We start from the raw sequence: 23,632 nt of genomic DNA, 5'->3' as shown, positions 1-23,632 counted from the left end.
TACGACCCTGTGTCCCTTGTCCCCATGGACCTGTGACCCCATTCCCATAGCTGTGTGTCCCCATTGCCCTGTGTCCCATGTCCCCATGTCCCTGCATCCCCATAGCTGTGTGTCCCCATAGCCCTGTGTCCTCAGAGCCCTCTGTCCCAATGGCCCTGTGTCCCCATGACCCTGCGTCCTGCTTCTCCATGGCACTGTGTCCATTGGCCCTGTGTCCCTACACCCCTGTCTCCCCCTGGCCACTGCCACAGGCCTGTGTCCCCTGGCCTGTGTCCCCCTGGCCCTGTGTCCCCCTGGCCCTGTGTCCTGCGTCCCCTCCCCGGGTGGCCTTGCCCGCTGCACCACACACCCACGCACCACCCAGCTGTCCCCACCACTGCAGGGACACATGTCATGGGGACAAGGGTGACACACTGGATCTGGGACCACCGAGCCACCACCCTGGGGACATCACCCATCCTGGGGACATCGGCGCTGGGGACAGAGCAGGGGCGGGGACCAGACCACGACAGCGGAGTATAAATATTGGCTAAATAGATTTATTTTCATACAAAGAATACACAGATCCCCGCCCCCCACGGGATGCCCCAACCCCAGGGGACACCCCAAGATGTCCCCAGCCACCACCCCACAGGACACCACCTCCATTGGCTTTACCAGCAGAATCCAGAGTCACCTTGGGGACATCCCTGTCCCCCCCCCAGCGCCACCTCGGTGCCTGCGTCTGCCCTGTGCCCGCTCAGGGTGCCCCATCACTGGCCACCTTCCCCTGTGGGGCACCCCCAGACCTGGTCCCCTGCTCCCTTGTGCCTGTCCCAGGGGCATCTCCAGATGTTTTGGGGTCCCACCTGTGCCCTAATACTGTGGCTGGTACAGGACCCCCCCCCCGCCATATGTACACGCTGGATAAAAGAAGAAAATACAGATATTTATAGTGGGGGGGGGGCAAAATGTCCCCCTACCTCCCCCCAAAGTGTCCCCTGTGTCCCAAGCCTGGTGCCTCACTGCCAGTCGGTCCTGTCCCCTGTTCCCAGGATGGGGGTGGCGGGTCCTGCCCCATCCTGGGCTGGCTGGGCACCCGTGCCTCAGTTTCCCCATCAGTTGTGGGGCTCATTCCCCCCCCACACCCATGGGGTGGTGGGACACAGAAGATACGGGGTGAAGAGGAGCTACGGTGGCCACCCCGTGGGGACAGGGACATGGCCACCAGCCCCAGGGACACGGGACGAAACTGGAGGTGCCCAGGATTTACTCCAGAGCATCCCACCTCCCGCCTCGCCCCGACAGAGAAACATCACAGGCAGAACTACCCGAAGTCCCCTTTTGTCCCCAAATTTGTCACAGTCCTGGGCGTGGAGGCAGGGGTCCGGATCCGGCCACCCCACCTCCCTTTGCAGTGGGAGAGGAGGTGGCAGGGGGGGTCCACAGCAGGCTGGCAGGCTCGTGTCCATCCAGCTCAGCTGCGTTTGGTGACCATCTGCCGGTCCCTCTTCTTCTTCTCCATCAACCTGGTGGGGAGCAGGGTGGTGGCCTTAGGGACCCTCCCGAAAGGGACCTCCCGAAGCCACGAGGAGGGGACACTCACTTGCGGTTGCGGACTTCGGTGAGCTCCATGAGCCGCTCCTGGGCTGCCCGTAACTCGTCGAGGCGCTGCTGGTAGCGCGAGTCGCAGCCATTGGTGCGCTCGTAGCTGGAGACCTGGCTGGAGAGCTCACTGGCACGGTCCCGTAGCTGCTGGATGGATGAGTAGAGGTTCTCCTCATCTTCCTCCTGCTTTGACACAAGGGTATGAGGCTGGTGGGGTGGACAGGACACCCCAAGGTGCTGTTCCCCCTTGCTCCAGCTGAGGAAACTGAGGCACGGGGTTCCCCAAGCTGCCTGGGCCACCTGCCTTGGCGTTGATGATCTCGATGTGGATGAGGAGGGATGCAAGCTCCAGGTCCTCGGTGTAGCTGTTCTTCAACGGCACCGACCGGTAGCCTGGACACAACACCATGACATGAGCTCAGCCTCATGGCAGAGTCTGAGCCCCTCGCCATGGCCAGATCCCCAGGGAGTTGATGATGATGATGACGATGATTGCAGGGGGCTTGGACTAGATGACCTTTAAAGGTCCCTTCCAACCGAAACCATTCTATGATTCTATGATTCTATCATGATGATGATGATGATGATGATGTGGATGGAGGGACCATACCTGTTTTGAGGCCTTTGACAGGGAAGGTGGCTTGTGCCAAGAAGTTGGGGTCGCTGAACATGTCCTCCTCGTACACCACGAAGCGGAGGAAGGCAAACTCGGGGTTGTTGATGTCGAAGACGAACTGCTTGAAGAGCCAGACGGGGTTGAAGCCATTGTCGGCTGGAGGGTGAGGAGAGAGCGGGGAGGGTCAGAGTGGGGCTGGACGCATGGACATCACCAACATGGCACCAGCATGTTAGTGGGAGATACCTGTCCTCTTCACTCCTCCATGAAACCCAGCCCCACCACCCACGTGTCCAAGAGGATCCCAAAGGACACAGTTAGGGTTCTCCTGGTGTCCCCACCCTGGGGCACAGGGGCTGGATGGGAACATCACCCGCATGGACCCTCACCTACAACGTCCGTCTTGTTCTTGCTGTTGTCGTACTCGGAGCCGCACACCTCCACCTCTACAAACGGGCACACGATGCTCCTCCCATTCTTGGGTAGGTGCCGGGCACCAAGGATCTGCAGGAGGAAGAGGAGGGTGAGGTCTGGCTATGTCAGATGAAGAAGGACTCTCTGGGGCAACCCCATGGCTTGGCCGTTTTAGAATCATCGAATAGTTTGGGTTGGAAGGGACCTTTGAAGGTCTCCTGCAATGAGCAGGGACATCTTCAACTAGATCATGTTGCTCAGAGCCCCGTCCAACCTGACCTTGAATGTTTCCAGGGATGGGGCATCTACCACCTCTCTGGGCAACCTGTACCTGTGTTTCATCACCCTCATTGTAAAAGTTGTGGGTGTTTTGGGCTTGGCAAAAGCTTCATGGTCATAATTAGCCACATCACACCTTATTTGTAACCTTGGACCAGCTTTAGCTTGATTTTGGCCCTATCTGCCAAATTATTTAAAAAATCTTTGCTGGATTCATGTCATGCTCAAAAGTCTGGTGCCTACAAACCAACCCGTCCCAGCTCTAACGCTGAAATGACCCAAGGGTTGGGTAAGGTGCTTCTGGGCTTGTTTTATCACTTTACCCTCGCTTTTGCACAGGTTGGACTCAGCTCTGTGCAGTTTTGGGTTCTCCCCTGTGAAAAATGATGCTGCGAGTAGAGAAAGACCAACAGACTGAAGAGGTCATGGGGCAATAATCTCCATGGAGCAAATATGGCCCTCAAACATGTAAAAATTGCCCCCAGTTGACCCAAAACTGAGGAAGGAGAAAGCCCCCATCTTGATGGTGACCATCTCAGGGCGGACTTGCTGTCCTTGCTCACTTGCCTGCAGCTGCACCGTGATGGGCTCCACAATCTTCAGACTGTTCTTGTCGAAGGGGTCAAATGTCTCGTCCCTCATGATGTCAGGCTGCAGCACGTAGCCACTGCGGCCTCCGAGCATGAAGAGCGCCTGGTTCAGCTGCATTGGCTTGTCTGCAGCCATGGGGACAGAGCAGCTTTGAGCTGCAGGGCTCAGGGACCCCCTGAAGTCCCTGGGCAGCAGGTCCTGCCCTGGCAAACCCCCTGCTAAGAGCTCCCAACCCTGGTTGGAGAAGGAGTGCAGCTGGGTTTTGCATGAAGCACCCAAGAACTGCATGGAGATGTCCCCATCAGGATGGGCACAAAGGTTGGAGGGATCATCCAAACCATCTCCAGCAGCAGGACCCAGGGCAGAGCCATTGGGGATGGGGATTTTGGGGTTACCTACAGGGATGAGCCCAGCAGCCACCCCAGGAGCAGTATTTACCGGGTGTCTGGAAGTTGAGGGCCACGAGCTGGCTCCCACAGATCCACATGGGCAATGGGTCGTAGTTGGAAGAGTCCAGGCGCTGCCCTTTGGGGTAGATGCGGCTGAGCTGGCGCCGGTTGTACTGCAGGAACTTCTTGCCCTTGCTGCGGTTGGCGTACTTCTCCGCCTTGGTCTCCGGGAAAGAGGACATGTCCCTGTAGCACGCCTTGTCCGTGCCAATCTCTGAAAGCACCGAGGTGGCCATCAGTGGAGGACACGGGGCTCTCTGGTGGCCTGGAGGTGGCCCACTGTGACTGCTTGGTTCCCCCCACCCATCTCTTCCCATGCTCATCCCACCACCCCCCTTCTCCAGCTCTTACTGTCCTCATCAAAGGGCACGGGGCGACAATACACGACCAGCTCAGAGAGCTCCAGCGCAATCTTCTTCCTCCGCTCCATGATCTTCCCCTCTTGCATCTGCACAAGGGAAAACAGGAGCTGAAAGTCTCCCCCCAGCCTCCTCCTTTGGAGATGTTGTGGTCCATCTGCTGGGGGATGGGTCCGTCCACCCCCTGCACCCTGGTGGCCCTCACCCTGGCGTCGGCGTTCTGCGTGGCCTCTCGGATCTTGGCCACCCACTCGCTGAGCTCCTCCTGCGTGTCCGCGGCCACGTCCAGCGACTGGGCTGCGTGGGACATCTGCTGGGAATGGATGGTGAAGACAAATGGTTTGGAGCTCCTCCCGTCTTTGGAGATAACTATAAGGACATCAGAGGGGGGCTTTACTCGAAGACATTCCCAACGGATGGCTCTGTGGAGCAAACGAAACCTCAGCGGTCCTGCTCCCGGGCCCCCGCCAGCCTCCCCTGGTACCCCACCAGCCATCGGGGTCCTCCTCCTGTGAGGGTCCCATTTTATTAATGAATGGATTCATCTTTCCACGCTGAAATGCACGGGGTAAATATCCTCCAAACCATCTGGACCTCTAAATTCCACCAAATCCCCCCAAAATCAGCCAAACCCCTCCAAACCCAGCCCCACGTTGCTCCATGGGCATGTTGTGCCAAGTATGAGCCCAGCTGGCAATTGCGTGATGAGTTTGGGGAGCCTCAGCTCACTGCACTGAGCTTCAGTGGGCAGGGACATGGTGGGGACACTCACCAACGTGGCAGGATGGCACGTCGATGAAGCCTTTCAAGAAGTTCCCCAGGGGGCTGTTTTCTGACGACTGCAAGAGAGGATGGAAGAGGGGATGGTGTGGGGTGGCTGCATGGGGCCGAGCCCAGTGCCCGCTCCGCTTGGCAGCCTCCCTCCAGCCCTCCAAAGTGGCCAAGTTTGAGCAAAAGCAGAGGAAAAACCCCCCTCTTGGCATGCTCTGCTCCAGGGTCTGAGGTGGCACGGGGCTAGGAGCATCCCTCAAGCCTCTGGATGAGGTTCAAGGCTGGCACAAGGCTGGAAGTGTCCCTCAAGCCTCTGGATGAGGTTCAAGGCTGGCACAAGGCTGGGAGCATCTCAGATAGCCTCGGTCCTGGGTGCATGGGGCCAGGGCACTCACGGCCTCATCCTGCTCCTGCGCTTGCACGCTGACGATCTCCTCCACGTAGTTGGCCGGGAACCACAGTTGCTTCTTGCCCCCGTAGTCCCCTCGCCACCTGCAAGGGGTGAGAGGATCAAGGCAAGCGGACCTATTTGGGGTGGGACAGGGGTGTTCATGCTGCATGCAATGTCGGGGAGCGGTTGGAGAAGGGGTGGGGGGACAGAAAAGGAGGCAATTAAAACCCACCGCAGGAAAACCAGCAAGAAAACCCAAGGTGTCCCCTCCACCTCCCTACCCATGGCGATGCCCACCCAGGGACCACCCAACCGCCCTCACCAGCCGCCGTCTTGCTTGTCAACGTTGTGGATGATGGCCTGCTTGCAGAATGACAGCTCATCCTCCCGCTGTGCTTTGTAGTCGTAGAGAGCCTTCACCGTGCACTGGGCCACCAGGAAGAGGGACATTGTCACAACCCAGCGCCAAGGATGCTGGTGGGCAGCTCTGCCTGCTCAGCCCAGCTCCTCGAGCCTCCATGGTGGAGCATGGTGGCTCCTGAGGGTCCGACACCCCAAATGACATCCCTAAATCACCTACACCAGCAGTGAGACATGTCAGAGGGGACAAGAGGGCTGGAGGCGCCCGTGGTCCTGTAGGACCACCACATTCAGCTCAAAGTGGGGTCCTCTCCTGGGTCCCCCAATGGTTTCTCCCAGTGCACTAAAGGGGTTAATCCCCTGATATTCCCACACTCCCTGGAAAAAAACCCTTTGGGTTAAGCTTTCCTGTGTCTGGTCTTAGCCTGAGAGCTGCTCTGCTGCAAAGGGACCTTTAAGGCACAGCAGTGCTGGACCATGGGACTGTAGGATCACAAGGAAGGAACCTTGGGGCTCCAGTCCAGCCTTCCTCAGGGTCAGCTCTGAGACCAGCCTGGTCCCAAAAACCTCTGAGGATGGAGACTGGGCCATCTCCAAGACCAGCCAAGTCCCAAAGACCTCCGAGGATGGAGACTCTATCAGCTGGGAAATGACCCTCAACCTTCTCTTTCAGGGTTCCCTGATGCAAAGGGACCCACGAAGGTTTCCTCATTGCTGGAGCAAACTTGTGCTAGGTTCTTGCTCTAGACTGGACTCTCTCCAGACCTCGCCCACCACGCTGTTATGATGCTGTCAGTAGAACTCGGACTGTCCCCAAGTGATGGGGAGATGGGAAAGGTCCCATCAGCTCCAGGATCACTTGAAGGTCAGAAAAATGCAGCAAAACATCACCACTTCTCAGGTTGGTGGAGGGAGATGTAGTGGGTCTGGGGAGGGACCACCCAGGAGCCCTAGCACTAGAATTGTCATGTCCCACCACCCTCCACCTCCCAGGGACACCAGCTTGGCCCCTTACCCTGGCCATTGGCATCTTGTTGGCTTCCACGTAGAAGTGGGGGGTTCGCACCTCATACAGGGCTCCATAGTCCAGCTCCTGCAAGGAGATATGCCTGAGTGGGTCACCTGGATGAAGGCAGGGGCTACAAGGGGATGTTGTGGGAGCCAGGCCACCACGTGTGATCAAGAGGATGTTGAAGAGGGACATAATATCCCTTTGCAACTCATTGGAAGGGAATTACGGTGGAGCTATAACCATAGGTGATGGCTGCGGAATGAGCTTGGCTCGTTCTGGTTGGGCTTCACTCAAGAGGCTGGAGGAGATCTTCCCACCATGGTGAAGCTGTGGACGGAACTGGGTTGCCCTTAGCACAGAGCCCCTGTCCCAACAATCCCCACCACCAGGAGCACTCACGGTGGTGCCCATCTTCTCCAGGGTCTCTTCATTGATGGGGTAGCGTAACTTCATCTTGCGGTAGAGCGGGTGTTTCTCGTAGTAGCTGACGAGGTCCACGAGGCTCTCGAACTCGGCCGAGCTGCCCAGCATGAAAAGCCGACCTTCCTGCTGGATGCGGCAGTGCTTGATCTTCCCCTCTGCCCTGGGGCCAAGAGAGTCGGGGTGACATATGAGGGGTGCCCAGACCCTGGCTCCATGATGGGGACGGGCAAGAGGCGATGCCCTGGCAGGGATGCCACTGGGGTGACCGCCCTGAGGACGTGGCTTTCCCATCACTCCAGCGTCCCCATGACAGCATCTTGTGTCCCACCGTGTCACCCTGCTGACCCAGAGCAAACCCCTGTCGCCCGGTATGGAGTCACAACAGACATGAGCCAGGTGGTTCTCAGCTCAATGGCAATGTGGGAGCCGTGGCCGAGCCTGACTGGCCTTGGGGTGCCGAGATGGCCGCACTCACCGGAAGGAGATGGCGTAGGAGTTGGGTTCGCTGCGCTTGCGCACCAGGAAGGCTCCATCCCGTGGGACCCGCATCAGCATGTGCTCAGCCTGCAGGCGCGTCAAGCTGGCGTGGTACCACCTGGCCAGGCAGAGAACGGTGGGCTAGTGCCGGCATCCCCACATCTTGGAGGGCACCCAAGACCTGACACCAGGGATGGAGGAGGCTGGTGGACCTGGGGGACCAAGGGGATGGGGACCATGCTCACTCTTTGCTCTCGTGGGCATTGGGTTGGGGGACGGGGTCGGTGAGGCGCATCTCGAACTCGTTGCAGCGGAGCGGCACCTCGCGGTAGTGGCAGATGAGGCTGTAGAGGCTGTCGAAGACCAGGTTGTCCGTCAAGTAGAACTTGGTGGCGCCGGCCTCCTGCCGGGAGTGGATCCGGCAGTGCTGCACTCGGCTGGACCTCCTGCCGTGGTGATGGAGGAAAGGCAGAGGTGAATCACTTCTGATCCATGTCCCCACCATCCCATGCTCAGGGGTCCACGTGCCTCACTCCTACCAGAAGGAGAGGGTGTAGTCGCCCACGAAGGTCTCACTCTCGCGCACCAGGAAGGTGCCATCCTTGCCGCCCGTCTCGGTGCAGTACTCATGCAGCAGCTTCTCGGCGATCTGCCGTCCATCACGGCCACCTCCCAGCTTCCCGTGGAACCACTTCTCCATGAAGTGCAGCTCATTGTTGTTGAACTCCTGCAAGTTCACCCCAAAATGGGAGAGATGCCTTGGGGTTAGCATCCCCCCCCAGCCTCTGGCATCAACCAGGGCATTGCCACCCTCTCCCCCTTCCCCATGAAGTCCTCCCTAAATCCCCCTGCCCCATGGACACATCCTGCTCCACACGCACCTCCTTCTGCTCCACCTCCTCCTCATCCTCGTTGAACTGGTAGCGAGATGTCTCCTCTGAGTAGTAGATCTTGTTGCTTGTCAGGACAAAATAATGGGGGCTCCAGGTCTGGGGGGGAGGAAGAGCGTCATCGGGGTGGGGAGGATAGTGGCATGGAGGGACAGGGCTTTGAGACCTCCGTTTCTCCCCTGCTCCATCACCCCATGGCATTGCAACAGTCTAGGAGAGCCCATGCCCCATGCCGAACCCAAACCCCGATGCTCATCTCTGTCCGACAGACCCTGCTCGGCCACCAGCCACCAGCATCAGGGAGACCCTTACGTGGTCGATGGGGTCTTCGAGGTAGAGGATGCCATTCTTGATGGAGTTGCTGATGTCATTCTCTGAGTAACTGGCGGTGGAGACCTCCTCATACAGGTTCCCTTCGACCAGTTTCTTGTGCTGGGGACAACCCAGGCAGGGGAGCTCAGCAGTGGGTATAGTGTCCCCATCACACTGACCTCCCAGCCCTCAGGCCACGCTTGGGCTCCCACAGATCCCCCTCCACCACCCCCTGTTCCCCTTCACAGTCTTTTGCAGTAGAACGTCTCTCTGATGTTCTACTGCGTGCACACAGAGAGATATTGTTCTTGAGTCCCAAGATTTGGGATAATCACCATCCCTCCCAGCCCAACATGGTCCTTGTCCCTCCCACAAAGAGGGGCTTTGGGGTGGTGCCTGCCCCACACCTTTATTAGGATCTTCTTCTTGAGCTGGGTGGGTGAGGGCAGCTCGTCGGCATTGATGTCCACCGGCTTGGTGAGTAGCATGTCCCCAAAGACCTTCTTGAAGTGGGAGGCCATGTTCCTCTGCTGGACAATGCTGCAGTGGTCTTCGATGGAGAGGATGATGGGGAACCTGGAGGAAGCAGGTGGGAATGGTGGCTTGGGATGAAGGCGAAGGAGAGGTTGCCTGCCCAGCCCAGAACGGGGGTGTCATATTGGGGCTGGGGCTTACTCAGAGGTGATGAACGCGTGCTCCTTGATGGTGTGCAGCACATCCAGGAACTTGATCTTGGAGGTGAGCGTGTGGCCATGGTAGATGATAGGGAGATCGTCTGGGCCGTCCCAGCAGTCCACTGTATGAGGAGACACCTCAGTTAACACATGCTGGTCGCCAACCGCGCACTGTTTTCGAGCCCCCGAAGGACATGGAAGATTCCCCCCACCCCAGTGCCGTGGGTTGGGTACATGGGATGGTCATCTGATGTGACACAGGGTGCTGGGGGGGGTGCTCAGCACCTCTGCGTGGTGCTGGGAGGACTCACACTCAATGCAGCGGCAGCCCATGCGCAGGCAGCGGGCGTACGCCTCCAGGGAGGACTCGCTGGAGAACTGGTCCCCTGTCAGGTACCTGCGGAGAATGAGAAGGACCATCAGCGGCCAGGGCTGCCCCAGCTGGGGTGATGGGATGCTCACGGAGGTCCCCAAGGAGAGTCCACCCTATCCTCACGTGTTGTGGGAGGAGGAGATCCAGTACTGGGACAGGGGGTGGTTCATCTCCTCAGGCACCACGCGCTCGTATTTGGAGTCCATCACCATATTCTCCTTGGAGAAGAGGTACGTGAGGAACTAAGGGGGAAGCAGAGTGGTCAGAGCCTGCCAAGGCTGGGGAGGCAACCCTGGGTGGGTGCTGCGTGGGGCCACCCACCTCATCCAGCTGGAAGGAAGGGTCTGCCGCCTCGCTGGAGCCCTCCTTGAGGTAGGTGCACATGTAGTCCCGCACCATGCCCACGTCGCTGGCCCAGGGTTCCTGTGGTGCAAATGTAGCTGCCGTTATGGGGAGAACTGGGCTGGGCCATCCCATGGGGGTCCCCTGGGTTGGGGATGAGAGGGATGCCGCAGGGGTCTCTAAGAGCACCCACCTTCTGGTCGTGCAGTAGGAACTTCTGGAAGTCGTAAAGGGAAACTTGGCACAGCTCGGGGCGGTCCACGTTCCTGGGACACGGAGCAGCCATCAGAGAGGACTGGGAGCAGGAGTTGGGGTAGACCCCATGGAGGAGCCGAGGCTGCCAGCATCCACCTGCAGCTCAGCCCCCCGATGCCCCCCACTCCTGCCAGCTGCGGCAGCTGGCAAGGGGCTCGGGAAAGCACAGGCCATGAGGGGGCAAGGGGCACCTCGAGCTGTTGGGTGCTGCTAGAGCAAACACTCCCAGCGTCACCCTGTGACCTGGGAGAGGTGGGCACACAGCTGGAGTGTGCAGCGTTGGCCAAGGATACGGGGAGGAGGGCAGGGCGACATGTCCCTGCATCCCTGGCACCCGTCCCTACACACATCCCTGCTCCCATTCCAGCTCACATCCCTGCTCCCATCTGCACTCCCATCCCCACACCCATCCCTGCTCATCCCAGCTCATCTCTGCTCCCATCCCCTCTCCAATCCCGCTTTTATCCCTGCTTCCATCCCCACTTCCATCCCTGGTCCCATCCCTACTCATCCCTGCTCCCATTCCTGCTCCCATCGCTACTCCCATCCCTGCTCCCTTCTCCACTCCCATCTCCACTCCCTTCTCCACTCCCATCTCCACTCCCATCTCCACTCCCATCTCTACTCTCATCCCTGCTCCCATCTCCACTCCCATCCCTGCTCCCATCCTCTCTCCTATCCTGCTTTCATCCCTGCTCCCATCCCCACTTCCATCCCTGGTCCCATCCCTACTCATATCTGCTCCCATTCCTGCTCCGTTCTCCACTCCCATTCCTGCTCCCATCCTCACTCCCATCTCCACTCTCATATCTGCTCATCCCTGCTCCCATCCCTACTCATCCCTGCTCTTTCCTGCTCCCATCTCCACTCCCATCCCTGTTCACATCTCCACTCCCATCCCTGCTCCCGTCTTCACTCCCATCTCCACTCCCATCCTTGTTCCCATCCCTGCTCCCATCCCTGATCCCATCCCCGCTCCCATCCCCACCCCTCAGACCACCCTTGCCATCCCACTATCCCCTCCACCCCAAGCCTGCCCTGACACTGGGAGATGCTCTGGTACCACGCACACCATCTAGACCCTCCACTGTCCCCAAGCTCTGCCCCACAGCCCCTCTGCATTGCCCACCCGATGGATCCGACCCTTGGATGCTTGGCCAGGACAGAAGCCACGGGGCTTCTGGGTACTCACCGCAAGGGGAAGGAGAGCTCCAGCTGCTCGATGACCTGCAAGACGAAGGGAACAGGGCTTAGCTGGCCGGGGACACGCTGCACTGGGTGGGGGATGGTTGGGAGGACAAGTGTTGGCTCTTACCGACTTCTGTGCATCAAACATCAGGTTTTTGTAGAACTGGATGAAGTGGGAGAAAGTCATCTCGTTCCTGGCTTCTACCTCCTACCAGAGAGGGTGCTGCATGAGAGCAGGGCCACCCAACTGGAGCCAGCAACACCAAGGCTGTCTCCAGCCCAGCTGTGGGGGCTTGAAGATGCTCTCCCTGCATAGTTGGGGTGTCCGGGGGGTCCTTACCACGAGCTTGTCCCGCAGGAACCTCATGTTGGGGACGCGGTAGTTCACCTGGGGCAGCATGGCCTTCAGGTCCTTCACTGTGATGCTGTGGGAGGGCAAGCTGGCATCAGGGCACTGGCCAGACCCCACAGAGGTTGGACAATCTCCGGATGGGTCTCAGCTCCTGATGCTGAGGGTCCCATCCCAAATCCTGGTGCCAGTGTGGTCTCTGGCATGGGGTTCCCACCCTACCAGGCTGTGGATCCCCACATTGGAACAGGACCCCTAATTACACGGGGGCTGGCAGAAGTGTGATCAGAGGGTGCATGTCCAAGAACCAATAGGGTGCTCTAAGTCATCCCATCTGGAGATGATGCCCATAATCATCCCCATAATCACTTAAGTCCAAATTCACTTGATTTGGGTTTTTTCCTGACTTGGGGAGATGTTTATGGGCTGCATAATGGTCCAGCCTCTCCTGGCGCTGGTGGAAATGCAGCAGCGGACATGGGGGTCTCCATGGTCCCTATAGTGGTGAGGAGGGGACCTGCACTCCAGTCTCTGCTTTTTGGTGCCTTCAAGCACCCCAGGTAACTACTTTGTCCCACCACCCCTGCTCCCAGCCTGGCTCAGCCTCCAGATTTGGGGTGCAACTGGGGGGATATGGCCCTGGCCACCTGAACCCACCGTCCACTTCCCAGCATGGCACCATGCCGGTGCTCACCTGCCTTCCCGCGACCGGTCCATCGCATCAAACTGTTTACGCAGCCACCTGGGAAGGAAGGGATGGACAGACCATGCTCAGCCCCAGTAGGGACCAAACTGGGGAGGGTTTTGTCCCCCAGACAGGGACTGGGAAATGGGACCCACTGGTCCTTCCTCACCTCTCGATCTGCAGCGGGGTTTGGGCTTTCTGGGTGTCCGCCACCAGCCAGTTGAGGCCCGTTATCCACAGGTTGATGTCCTCCTCGCAGAAAGCTGGAGGAGGAAGAGGAGGGTGGTGAGGTTGGAATGGGGGAGATGGGATGCCGGGGAGGGGGTGAGAGCCCAAGGGTGGTGGGGGGAGCGGGGAGGGAGCCCACGCACCGGCCACGCTGAGCGTCCGCAGCCTGAAGTCCATCCCGTAGAGGATGATGAAGCACATGGTGAAGTCGAGCTTGCGAGCGTCTTCGGGGTAGCGCTCGAAGTCCCGTGAGTTCTTCCCCAGGCGGATCTCCTTGATCTCCCGAATGTCGACTGTGGGGAGAGAGGGATATGGGACTGTCCCCAGCCACCCTGCTACCGTGGACCCATGTGTGGGGCTTGGGGATGCTGTGGGAGATAGGACTGCCAGGAGACCACGTGACCTCTGGGGAGCCTTGTCTCCAAGATGGGGTGTCCCCATGGCACTGCCCATGAGTGTGTGATGGTATCGTGGGTGCTGTGGCCATGTGTCCTCTGGGGAGATATGTCCCGGCTGCCCTCCAGTGATGTGTCTGCTAGTGTGATGGCACCATGGGTATTGCATGACCTTCAGGGAACCGTGCCCCTAGAATGGGGCATCCCCGTGGCACTACCCATTGGTGCATGATGGCATCATAGGTGCCATGGCCATGTGTCCTCCAGGGATCCATGTCCCCAGGACAGCATGTCCCTGTAGCACTGTTGCAGCTGTGTCACAGCACCATGGGTGCTGGGTCCATGTGTCCTCCAGGGACAGGGGATCCCTGTAGTACTGCTGCAGCTGTGTGACAGTACCAAGGGTGCCATGGCCATATCACAGAATCACAGAATCACAAAATCACAGAATCAATGAGGTTGGAAGAGCCCTCTGGGATCATCGAGTCCAACCATTGCCCTGACACCACCATGGCAACTAGACCAGGGCACTAAGTGCCATGTCCAGTCTTTTCTTAAACACATCCAGAGATGGTGACTCCACCACCTCCCTGGGCAGCCCCTTCCAATGGCTAATGACCCTTGCTGAGAAGAAATGCTTCCTAATGTCCAACCTGACCCTCCCCTGGTGAAGCTTGAAGCTGTGTCCTCTTGTCCTATCGCTAGTAGCCTGGGAGAAGATATGTCCTCCAGGGAGTTGTGTCCCCATTATGTGGCATCCCCACAGTGCTGCCCACCGCTTTCCCAGCTTTGTGGGTGCCACGTGTCCTCCAGGCTCACCCTTCCCCATCCCAACCAGCGCATCTCCAGCCACCTCTCCCTTGCCTTCTCCTCCCCAAGACAGACCCTGCTCCGGGGCGGGCTGAGCTCATCTTTTAATTGAAGACGTCTGCCCAAAGGTGGCAATTTGGAGCCCCAGCAGCTGGGACCACAGGGCGTTTCTTTCCTGCTGCTCTGCTCTCTCATTATCTTGCTATATAAAGCCTCGCCGCCGGTGGGAGGGCTGGGTTTCCGGACCATGGTCTTCCTCACTGCTCCGCTGCCAGCGGAGATTTCCAACCCCTGGTTTTGCCGAGCAGATACATCCAACCAAGAGCAGAATAATAATGTGATGATATTAGTAATAACCCCCAAATTTATTCTCGATATCACAAGCATCACCCCTGGGCGGCTTTGCCTCAGCCCCGGCAGCGGAAAGGGCTTTGTATGGCCAAGGGTGGCCGGAGCCCTGCGCCGGGGTATTGTCCTGCCGAGGAAATGGGTCATTTCCCGGAGAATTCCCGGTTGCGTTTCCGATGCAGCGGTGGGGAAGGGTGCAGGCGTGCTGGTGCCTCGACAGAAACCCTCAGCCTAATCCAAAGGGGATAAAGAAAAGCCGAACGCGAGCAGGACTAAGGGATGGGGGAGAAATCGGGCTGATTAAGCAAGAAAAAAGGTGCAGAATAGTTTTTCTTGGTGGAAAAGCTCTGGAAAACAGTGGAGGCTTTATCCAGCCTTCCCTTGCTGGATGACCACAAGCCAAATTTCACGGATCTGGGTGGGATTTTAGCACAAGTGGTACACAGAAGGTCTGCACCCCTGCATCTGCTCTGGTTTGGGACTAGATCTCAAGAAACGAAACCCCGTTGCTGTCTCCGTGCAGCTCCCGTGGCTCAGAGCAACCCCTCTTTGGAAGAAACAAGCAAATATTTGGGGGTAAAAATGGGTTCAGAGGTTAAAAACCAGATGATTATCACCAAACCTGCCCTTCCACAGGGTGACAGTGTGGTGGTTCAGCCTGGCGAAGAGGAGGCTCCAGGGAGACCTTCTAGCACCTTCCAGTGCCTGAAGGGGCTACAGGAAAGTGGGAGAGGGGCTTTTTACAAGGGCCTGGAGTGACAGGACGAGGGGGAATGGTTTTAAACTGCAAGAGGGGAGATTGAGATGAGATGTGAGGAAGCAATTCTTTGGTGTGAGGGTGGTGAGAGCCTAGCCCAGGTTGCCCAGAGAAGCTGTGGCTGCCCCCTCCCTGGCAGTGTTCAAGGCCAGGTTGGATGGGGCTTGGAGCAACCTGGTCTAGTGGAAGGTGTCCCTGCCCATGGCAGGGGGGTTGGAACTGGATGGGCTTTAAGGTCCCTTCCAACCCAAACCAGTCTGTGATTCTATGACAGAGAGGGGCGAGAAGCTGGCAGCTACTGGGGCTCTGCCAACAAGTCGCAATACAGTCACCCCTCCGATTCAATGCCACCAGGATCTGGCCTCAGACCCGACCTCTGGGCACTGCCAATAATCATAGAATCATCGAATGGTTTGGGTTGGAAGGGACCTTAAAGATCATCTAGTCCAACCCCTCTGCCACGAGCAGGGACATCTTCAACTAGATCAGGTTGCTCAGAGCCCCATCCAACCTGACCTTGAATGTTTCCAGGGATGGGGCATCTACCACCTCTCTGGGCAACCTGGGCCAGTGTTTCACCACTCTCACTGTAAAAAATTTCTTCCTTAGATCTAGTCTGAGTCTCCCCTCTTCTAGTTTAAAACCATCACCCCTTGTCCTATTGCTACAGACCCTACTAAAAAGTCTGTCCCCATCTTTCTTATAAGCCCCCTTTAAGTATTAAAAGGCCACAAGAAGGTCTCCCCGGAGCCTTCTCTTCTCCAGGTTGAACAACCCCAACTCTCTCAGCCTGTCTCCACTGTTCCAGCCCTCTGACCATTTTTGTGGCCTCCTCTGGCCCCACTCCACCAGCTCCATGTCTGTCTTGTGCTGGGCACCCCAGAGCTGGACGCAGTGCTCTGGGTGGGGGGGGTCTCAGGAGAGCAGAGTAGATGGGGAGCATCCCCTCCCTCACCCTGCTGGCCACGCTGCTGGGGATGCAGCCCAGGATACGGTTGGTTTCTGGGCTGTGAGCGCACATTGCCAGCTCGTGTCCAGTTTTTCATCCACCAATCCCCCCAAATCCTTCTCAGCAGGGCAAATAGCCCGGCCCCGGGAAGAGCCACGGGAAGAGGGAGCGGCGCTGGGCTGCACAATGCAACGCAGCCAGCGGCTTCCTGGAAACCACATCTGCAGCGGATTTGCAGCGATCATGTCAGAACTATGTCTCCAAACTCCTCCCTGCATTGTCTCAGGGGTCCCAGGCGATTAAAACACTCTGGAAGTCGCTTCCAGCTGCGAAAATCCTTTTTTTGTTTCTTCTAATGCAAAGTGAGCAGCGTGGTACAAAGAAGGTTTTAAATACAGGGACGGTGGGAAAATGATGTAGGACCAGGGTCTGCCCGGTGGCTTTTAGGGATGCTGAGAACCTGGGAGTTTTCTTAATGCATTAGGAGAGAAGCAAAGCAAAGCACTGGAGGGAATGGTTGTGCTGGGAAATCCCGCTGGCCCGGGCAGAGCTGCGGTGGCACGAGCCGTGTCCCCTCGTGTCCAACTCGGTCGTTCCTCCTCGCGGGACACAGGGCAGCTTCAACCCTCCTGTATGGTGGGGACGGGGTGGCCAAATCCCCCAGGGCTCCTCATGCCATTGTGAAGCTGATTTAAAACCTGCAATAAAAGATTTCCTCCTGGTCCAGCGACGTTAAACCCCATCTGGATTTTCTCCTCCCCAAATGGTCCTATTTCCAATTATTTGGTGTTAGCGAGGCTGGAGGTGTGATCCCAACCAGCCGTCATCGTGGCAAACCACCCCTCTGAAATTCACATGGGTTTACCAAGCTGCCTTCACCCTTATTTCTTTTAATTTCTTGTAAAGATCCTTTTTTGGGCTGTTTTCCACTAGATTTCACCCTCGCACTGGGGACCAGGATCTGCCGAGGGTGACGAGCTGGAAACCCTCCAGGATGAGGTTAATTTTGGAGGTGATGCTATGGGTGACCCCATTGGCATGGACACGCGTCCACTGGCCGCTTAACGAAGCGTGTAATTAGCCTGCATGGTGTGGGGCGTCTCGGGGAGAGCCAGGATCCGTGTCCTGGCCCTGCCGGTCCGTAACAGAGACATCAGTGCTGTCAGTTGCCCCCGCTAATCCCTCTGCAAGCCGAGTTGAAGGGGGGATTTAAAATGGTCCGGGCAGGCGTGAGGCCTGTGTGGTGGTAGCAAGACCCCAGGGATGAATAGGAGATCCTGGAGCTTCCAGAAAATCATGGCGAGCACAGAGCGGGGCTGGATCAGGGGGTGAAGATGCTCCAGCCCAGCACCAACACTGGGAATGCTCCCACCCAGGGCTGGGGGAAGCGGGTGGTGGGGTTGGATGGCAGGATTGTACCGTTTCCAGAGGGATTTTCCTTTTTATCCCCCTTGTAGAATCACAGAATCACAGACTGGTTTGGGTTGGAAGGACCTTAGAGATCATCTAGTTCCACCCCCCTGCCACAGGCAGGGACACCTTCCACCAGACCAGGTTGCTCCAAGGCCCATCCAACCTGGCCTTGAACACTGCCAGGGAGGGGGCAGCCACAGCTTCTCTGGGCAACCTGGGCCAGGGTCTCACCACCCTCACAGTCAACAATTTCTCCCTAATATCTCATCTCAATCTCCCCTGTGTCAGTTTAAAACCACTATAGATGACCTCGGAGGATGCGAACGCATCCCCATGGGAGGGCTTGAGCCCATCATGTGGGAGAAGCTGGACCCCGAGGCACTGCTGGGGAAACTGAGGCAGGGCATAGGGGGCAACCTGAGACCCTGACCCGGTGGCGCGTGGTGCTCCCGAACAAAACCAAGGAGCTGGAAACGCATTATTTCTGTGAGCAGAGAACGAGCTCTTCCCCCTGAGGACCAAAACTACCTCTCCAAAAATCACAGAATCACAGAATCAATGAGGTTGGAAGAGCCCTCTGGGATCATCGAGTCCAACCATTGCCCTGACACCACCATGGCAACTAGACCATGGCACTAAGTGCCATGGCCAGGCTTTTCTTAAACACCTCCAGAGATGGTGACTCCACCACCTCCCTGGGCAGCCCCTTCCAATGGCTAATGACCCTTGCTGAGAAGAAATGCTTCCTAATGTCCAACCTGAACCTCCCCTGGCCAAGCTTGAGGCTGTGTCCTCTTGTCCTAGCGCTGGTTGCCTGGGAGAAGAGGCCAACTCCCACGCTGCTACAACCTCCCTTCAGGTAGTTGTAGACTGCACTAAGGTCACCTCTGAGCCTCCTCTTCTTCAGGCTAAACACCCCCAGCTCCCTCAGCCGTTCCTCGTAGGTCAGACCCTCCAGACCCTTCCCCAGCTTGGTCGCCCTCCTCTGGACTCGCTCCAATACCTCAACATCTTTCTTGAAGTGCGGGGCCCAGAATGGTTGCCCTTCCTCTCCTCACCAGTCCCTCCTCCTCCTCCTCCTCCCACAAACCTGCTCCCGTGCTCAGCAGGTCCCGACAAGCACGTACACTGCTCGTGCCGATGCTCATCTCCGGGTGCCACCCTCCTTCCCGGCTCCAAGCCTCACCATGGCTGGCAGCCCAGCTCAGGGTCGGCCCCTCCAAGCAGGAGCTGAACTCTCCAGGGGATTTTGATCCATCACGTGCAAAATTAGCAATGGGGGGTGATTTTGGGGTGGGTGATTGGGTGATTTTTAAGGACATCCCCTGAGCCTTCCTAGGAAAAAGGCACCTGTCACCTCACAAGCCTCCAGCGTGGGCTTTGCCATTGTCCAGGTGAGATGATACCCCAAAAGTGGGTTCCTCCCTGTATGGGGCTGTGGGATGAGGCAATGGTATGGCTCTATGTCACCCCAACGCTCTGTTTTCATCCTCTTTTTAGCTCAATTTAAGAGGAGGTGCAAGTCTCAAGGTAATGACCAACCACGTAACGAGCACCAAGGCATGGAGCCCCACTGATGCCCGGCGGTGGGAGTACGTCCCAACAGCCTACTAGCCACCAGTGAATCCACAAGGAAGGGTGGCCAATGGGGCCATCTCCTGTGCCAGACCCCAGTGCCACCAGTCCCCACCAGTTCAGGCACTTTGCATTGATGTCATTAATGAACGTGGGGCAGGGCCCAGCTGGTCAAGTCCTCTCTGGGCTGCATGGGGCCACCACTATCCTCCACCCCATGCTGCTGCCTGCCCTGGCAGGCTGAGCACCCCAGTTTTGGGGTTAAAAGAACCACGAGCAGGCAAGATGGTGGCCAGCTCCTTTATCTCCTTGCCAGGGAGGGTATAAAACCATGAGGATGAAATGGCAGCAGCTTGACCCCCACGGCAACTCAGGGGCCACATGAGCTGGGATGGAGGAGGTGAGGGTTGCTCAGCCCAGCAGCTCCTGCAGTTTTACCTCTGGGCATAACACCATGGCCAGGAACCCCAACACAGCAGGGCACCCCACCATGACCAGGCACCCCACCATGGCCAGAGAACCCACCATGGTAGGGCACCCCACCATGACCGGGCACCCCACCATGACCAGGCACCCCACCATGACCAGGCACCCCACCATGGTAGGGCACCCCACCATGACTGGGCACCCCACCATGACCAGGCAACCCACCATGGCCAGAGAACCCACCATGGTAGGGCATCCCACTGTGGCTGGGCACCCTACTATGTCCAGGCACCCCACTATTGCCAGGCACCTCACCACAGCCGGACACCCTACCATGACCAGGCACTTCATCACGCTGAGCATCCCACCATGGCCAGGCACCCCACTGTGGCCAGGCACCTCATTGAGGCCAGGCACTCCACTATGTCCAGGCACCCCACCGCAGCGGGCACCCTGCCACGGCCAGCCACCCCATCATAGCCAGACACCCTACTGTGGCTGGACACCCCACTGCAGCCAGGCATCCCACCACAGTAGGACATCCCACCATGGTAGGGCACCTCATCACAGCCAGACACCCCATGGCCAGGCACCCCACAGCCAGGCACTCCATCATGGCTGGGCACCCTGTGGCCGGGCACCCCACTGCATCTGGACAACCCACCATGGTAGGGCACCCCACAACAGCCAGGCATCCCACAGCCAGGCACCCCACCATGGTAGGACTTCCCACCATGGCCAGGCACCCCACCATGGTAGGGCATCCCACCACAGCCAGGCACCCCACAGCCAGGCACCCCACCATGGTAGGACTTCCCACCATGGTCAGGCACCCCACAGCCAGTCACCCCACCATGGTAGGGCATCCCACCACAGCCAGGCACCCCACCATGGTAGGACTTCCCACCATGGTCAGGCACCCCACAGCCAGTCACCCCAGCATGGTAGGATTTCCCACCACAACCAGGCACCCCACAGCCAGGCACCCCACCATGGTAGGGCACCCCACCACAGCCTGGCACCCCACAGCCAGTCACCCCACCAAGATAGGACTTCCCACCATGGTCAGGCACCCCACAGCCAGACACCCCACCACAGCAGGACTTCCCACCATGACTGGGCACACCATGGCCAGGCACCCCACCCATTCTATCCCACCACTGGTGTCTCCAGCCCCCATCGCTGCTGCCACTGATACTCACTGTCCCCCTCCACCTTCTCGGGCATCCGGCTCCAGATGATCTGCCTGGTCTCCAGCTTCACCTGGAAGGTCCTTCGCTCCGGCCTCTGTGACTTCTTCTGATAGAACAAGGTGAGGACGGTGCCCATCTCCAGGCAGCGGAGGATCCTGCCCATGTCCCCTGCCTCCATCCTGCCGTCCTCCAGAAAGCCATTGACGCTGTTGAGCCTGGCAACGGACATCTTCACTGCGTGGCCATCGCCCGGCGGAGCCACAGAGCTGGGGTTGTCTCATGCAGGAGAGGATGAACCAAAGAGCTGAAAAATCCCTGGGGATCTTCTCTGCTTGCCCCGGGCGTGGGTTTCTTCTACGGCCAATGTCCTCTCGGCTGCACCACGGCCACGGCTGACGTCCCCTCCGCTGCACCACGGCCACGGCACGGAGCAGGGCTTGGTGGCAGCTGGGAGGAAAAGGGTGGGCTGGAGGTACCGTGACCTTCTCGCCGAGGCTGAATCCGGCCCCGGCGTTGGCATCCAGCGGCGGTGGGAGAGGATGGGCAGCGCCAGCAGCGATGGCCTTGCGGTTCAGAGCCAGGGAGAAGAAAAACCATCCGGCCACCACAGGATGGCGGGGGCACCTTTGCGGGCGAAGAGGGTGGCGTGGGGGGGAAAACCCAGCCTCAAAAAAAGCAAAGTCACCCCAAAACTGATGGTGTCTGCGTCGAGGTGGCAGATCCAACCCCCCCACTTCTCCGGGCCAAGCGGGGCCGGGGTTGGGAGAAGGGTGCGGTGAGGGGGTGCCGAGGGGTGCTCGACCAGCCCAGGGAGCAGCAAGGTCGCGGTGGGGTGGGATATGGGATGTGGGGTTGGGTTGGTGGTGGGTGGGGAGGGGTGGGGGGGGACTCCCGCCAGCCGCCTGCCGCCCCTCTCCTCCGCTCCTTAATTTCGGGCTGATGAAATGGACGCCCAGAGGAAACTGCAATCACACATGGCCGGAAAGAGATCAGAAAGGAATTTAAAAAAAAAAAAAAAAAAAAAAAAATGCAGGATCTTGGAGAAAGGAAAATCTGAGCGGGGGAAAAGATGGCTGAGGGTGACATCTAGAGGAACCCAAGATGGGGACCGGCTTTGTGGGGGGGGACCCCAGGCCCTGCTGCCAGCTGAGGGGGCAGCCCGGCGTGGGGACGGTGGGTGGAAATGTCATTTTTTGGCAAAAAAAGGGATAAAAATAAGGAAAGAGGCTGCTGTGACTTCAGCTCCTGGCTGTCCCTGCCACAATGCTGGCCTGGGACTGAAGGTCCATGAGTGACCGTGACTGGAGTCACTGCTGTGATGAGTTTTGTCCTGCCTCAACTATATGGGAAGAAAAGGGGCTGGGGGGGAAAGAAATACAGCCAGTGAGAAGGGACAAGGCAGCGAGGGACAGGGCTTGGTGTCACAGCCCCTGTTTTGTCCCTTTGGTGGGTGCTGGATGGGCAAAGACCCACCGGTGCTATGGGGGCAGGTGCTTTGTGTAGGGATTTGGGGGAGGCAGGGCTGCGAGGTGGGACCAGGGGTGCAGGGGTGGGCAGGGGGTGGCAGAGGGTCCCTCTCCAGCCCAACACTTTGAGGATTTGGACCAGGAGGGGATCTTGCGGTGCTGGGGCTCTGAGACTCCTGGAGCGTATTTGGGTCCTGGTGATGGAGGCTCAGGCACCTTGGGGTGTTGGTGATGGAGTCCCAGGCAACCGAGGGTCCTGTTGATGGAGGTTTAGGCAACTGGGGATCCAGGTGATGAAGGTTCAGGCATCTGGGGGTCCCTCTGATGAAGGTTCAGGCACCTGGGGGTCCTGGTGATGAAGGTTCAGGCACCTGGGGGTCCCTCTGATGAAGGTTCAGCCACCTGGGGGTCCTGGTGATGAAGGTTCAGGCACCTGGGGGTCCCTCTGATGAAGGTTCAGGCACCTGGGGGTCCTGGTGACAGAGGCTCAGGCACCCAGGAGTCCCCATGATTGAGGCTCAGGCACCTGGGGATCCCTATGATGAAAGTTCAGGCATCTGGGGGGCTCTGTGATGAAGGCTCAGACATCTGGGGGTCCTGGTGATGGAGGCGCAGGCACCTGGGGGTCCCAAAGATGGAGGCTCAGGAACACGGAGGTCCTGGTGTTGGTGGTTCAGACACCTGGGAATCCCTGTGGTGAAGGCTCGGGCAGCTGGAGGTCCAGGTGTTGGTGGTTCAGGCACCTGGGGGTGCCAGTGATGAAGGCTCAGGCACCTGGGGGTCCTGGTGATGGAGGCTCAGCAGAGCCAGGATTTGCCACCAGCCCTGTGGGAGAGAGGACACAGGAGCTGCCATGAATGGGGACCTGTGCAGACCATTTCAGGCCTAAAATCCCTGAAAAATAATTTTAATCATTAAATATGGGACATGTTTAGAGTGGTCTGAGCTCTCCAAAATCCTTACTCCTTCCTCAGAGGCTGCCAAGATCTTCCTGGTTTGCAGGTTCATGACCTGCTTATGGGACCCATTCATTTCTCTCCCTATATGGAGAAATCTTACCTTTATTTTAACTCTTGTCTCGCTGGAAACACGGCCTTTCCCCTCCCTCTCCCCCAGCCATATCCAATCATCTCATCCCAGAGGACCCCAGAGCGCCGTGGCAAAGCAGGAGGATCTCAGTGTTGGCCACCAAGCAAGGGACGTGTCCCAGTGTTGGATTTAGGGTCAGGAGAAACGTCCCATCCACGTGTGCACCCATCTGAATTGCAGCAACAA

General features: G+C 58.3%; 1 protein-coding gene across 1 annotated transcript; it reads right to left on the bottom strand.

The window, feature by feature from the left end:
- Positions 1-590: 590 nt before the first annotated feature.
- Positions 591-21,831, bottom strand: LOC137661072 (1-phosphatidylinositol 4,5-bisphosphate phosphodiesterase gamma-1-like). The gene is made up of 32 exons (XM_068396416.1): positions 20,901-21,831; positions 13,169-13,318; positions 12,967-13,060; positions 12,807-12,854; positions 12,104-12,188; positions 11,891-11,971; positions 11,768-11,802; positions 10,514-10,586; positions 10,300-10,401; positions 10,102-10,220; positions 9,917-10,002; positions 9,607-9,727; positions 9,339-9,507; positions 8,932-9,051; positions 8,611-8,718; positions 8,269-8,456; positions 7,975-8,175; positions 7,728-7,847; positions 7,229-7,412; positions 6,833-6,910; positions 5,780-5,883; positions 5,462-5,558; positions 5,068-5,134; positions 4,501-4,664; positions 4,288-4,384; positions 3,926-4,150; positions 3,464-3,612; positions 2,593-2,707; positions 2,198-2,359; positions 1,892-1,980; positions 1,586-1,770; positions 591-1,508 (listed from the first exon to the last, which is right to left on the bottom strand). The coding sequence occupies exons 1-32, from the start codon at positions 21,118-21,120 to the stop codon at positions 1,457-1,459; spliced, it is 3,888 nt and encodes a 1,295-aa protein (XP_068252517.1). The 5' UTR covers positions 21,121-21,831; the 3' UTR covers positions 591-1,456.
- Positions 21,832-23,632: the final 1,801 nt, after the last annotated feature.

The sequence above is a fragment of the Nyctibius grandis genome, chromosome 3 (assembly GCF_013368605.1).
Source record: "Nyctibius grandis isolate bNycGra1 chromosome 3, bNycGra1.pri, whole genome shotgun sequence".
NCBI classification, from domain to species: Eukaryota; Metazoa; Chordata; class Aves; order Nyctibiiformes; family Nyctibiidae; genus Nyctibius; species Nyctibius grandis.
The sequence above is the reverse complement of the archived record's forward strand: the minus strand, read 5'-3'. Positions and strand labels throughout refer to the sequence as shown.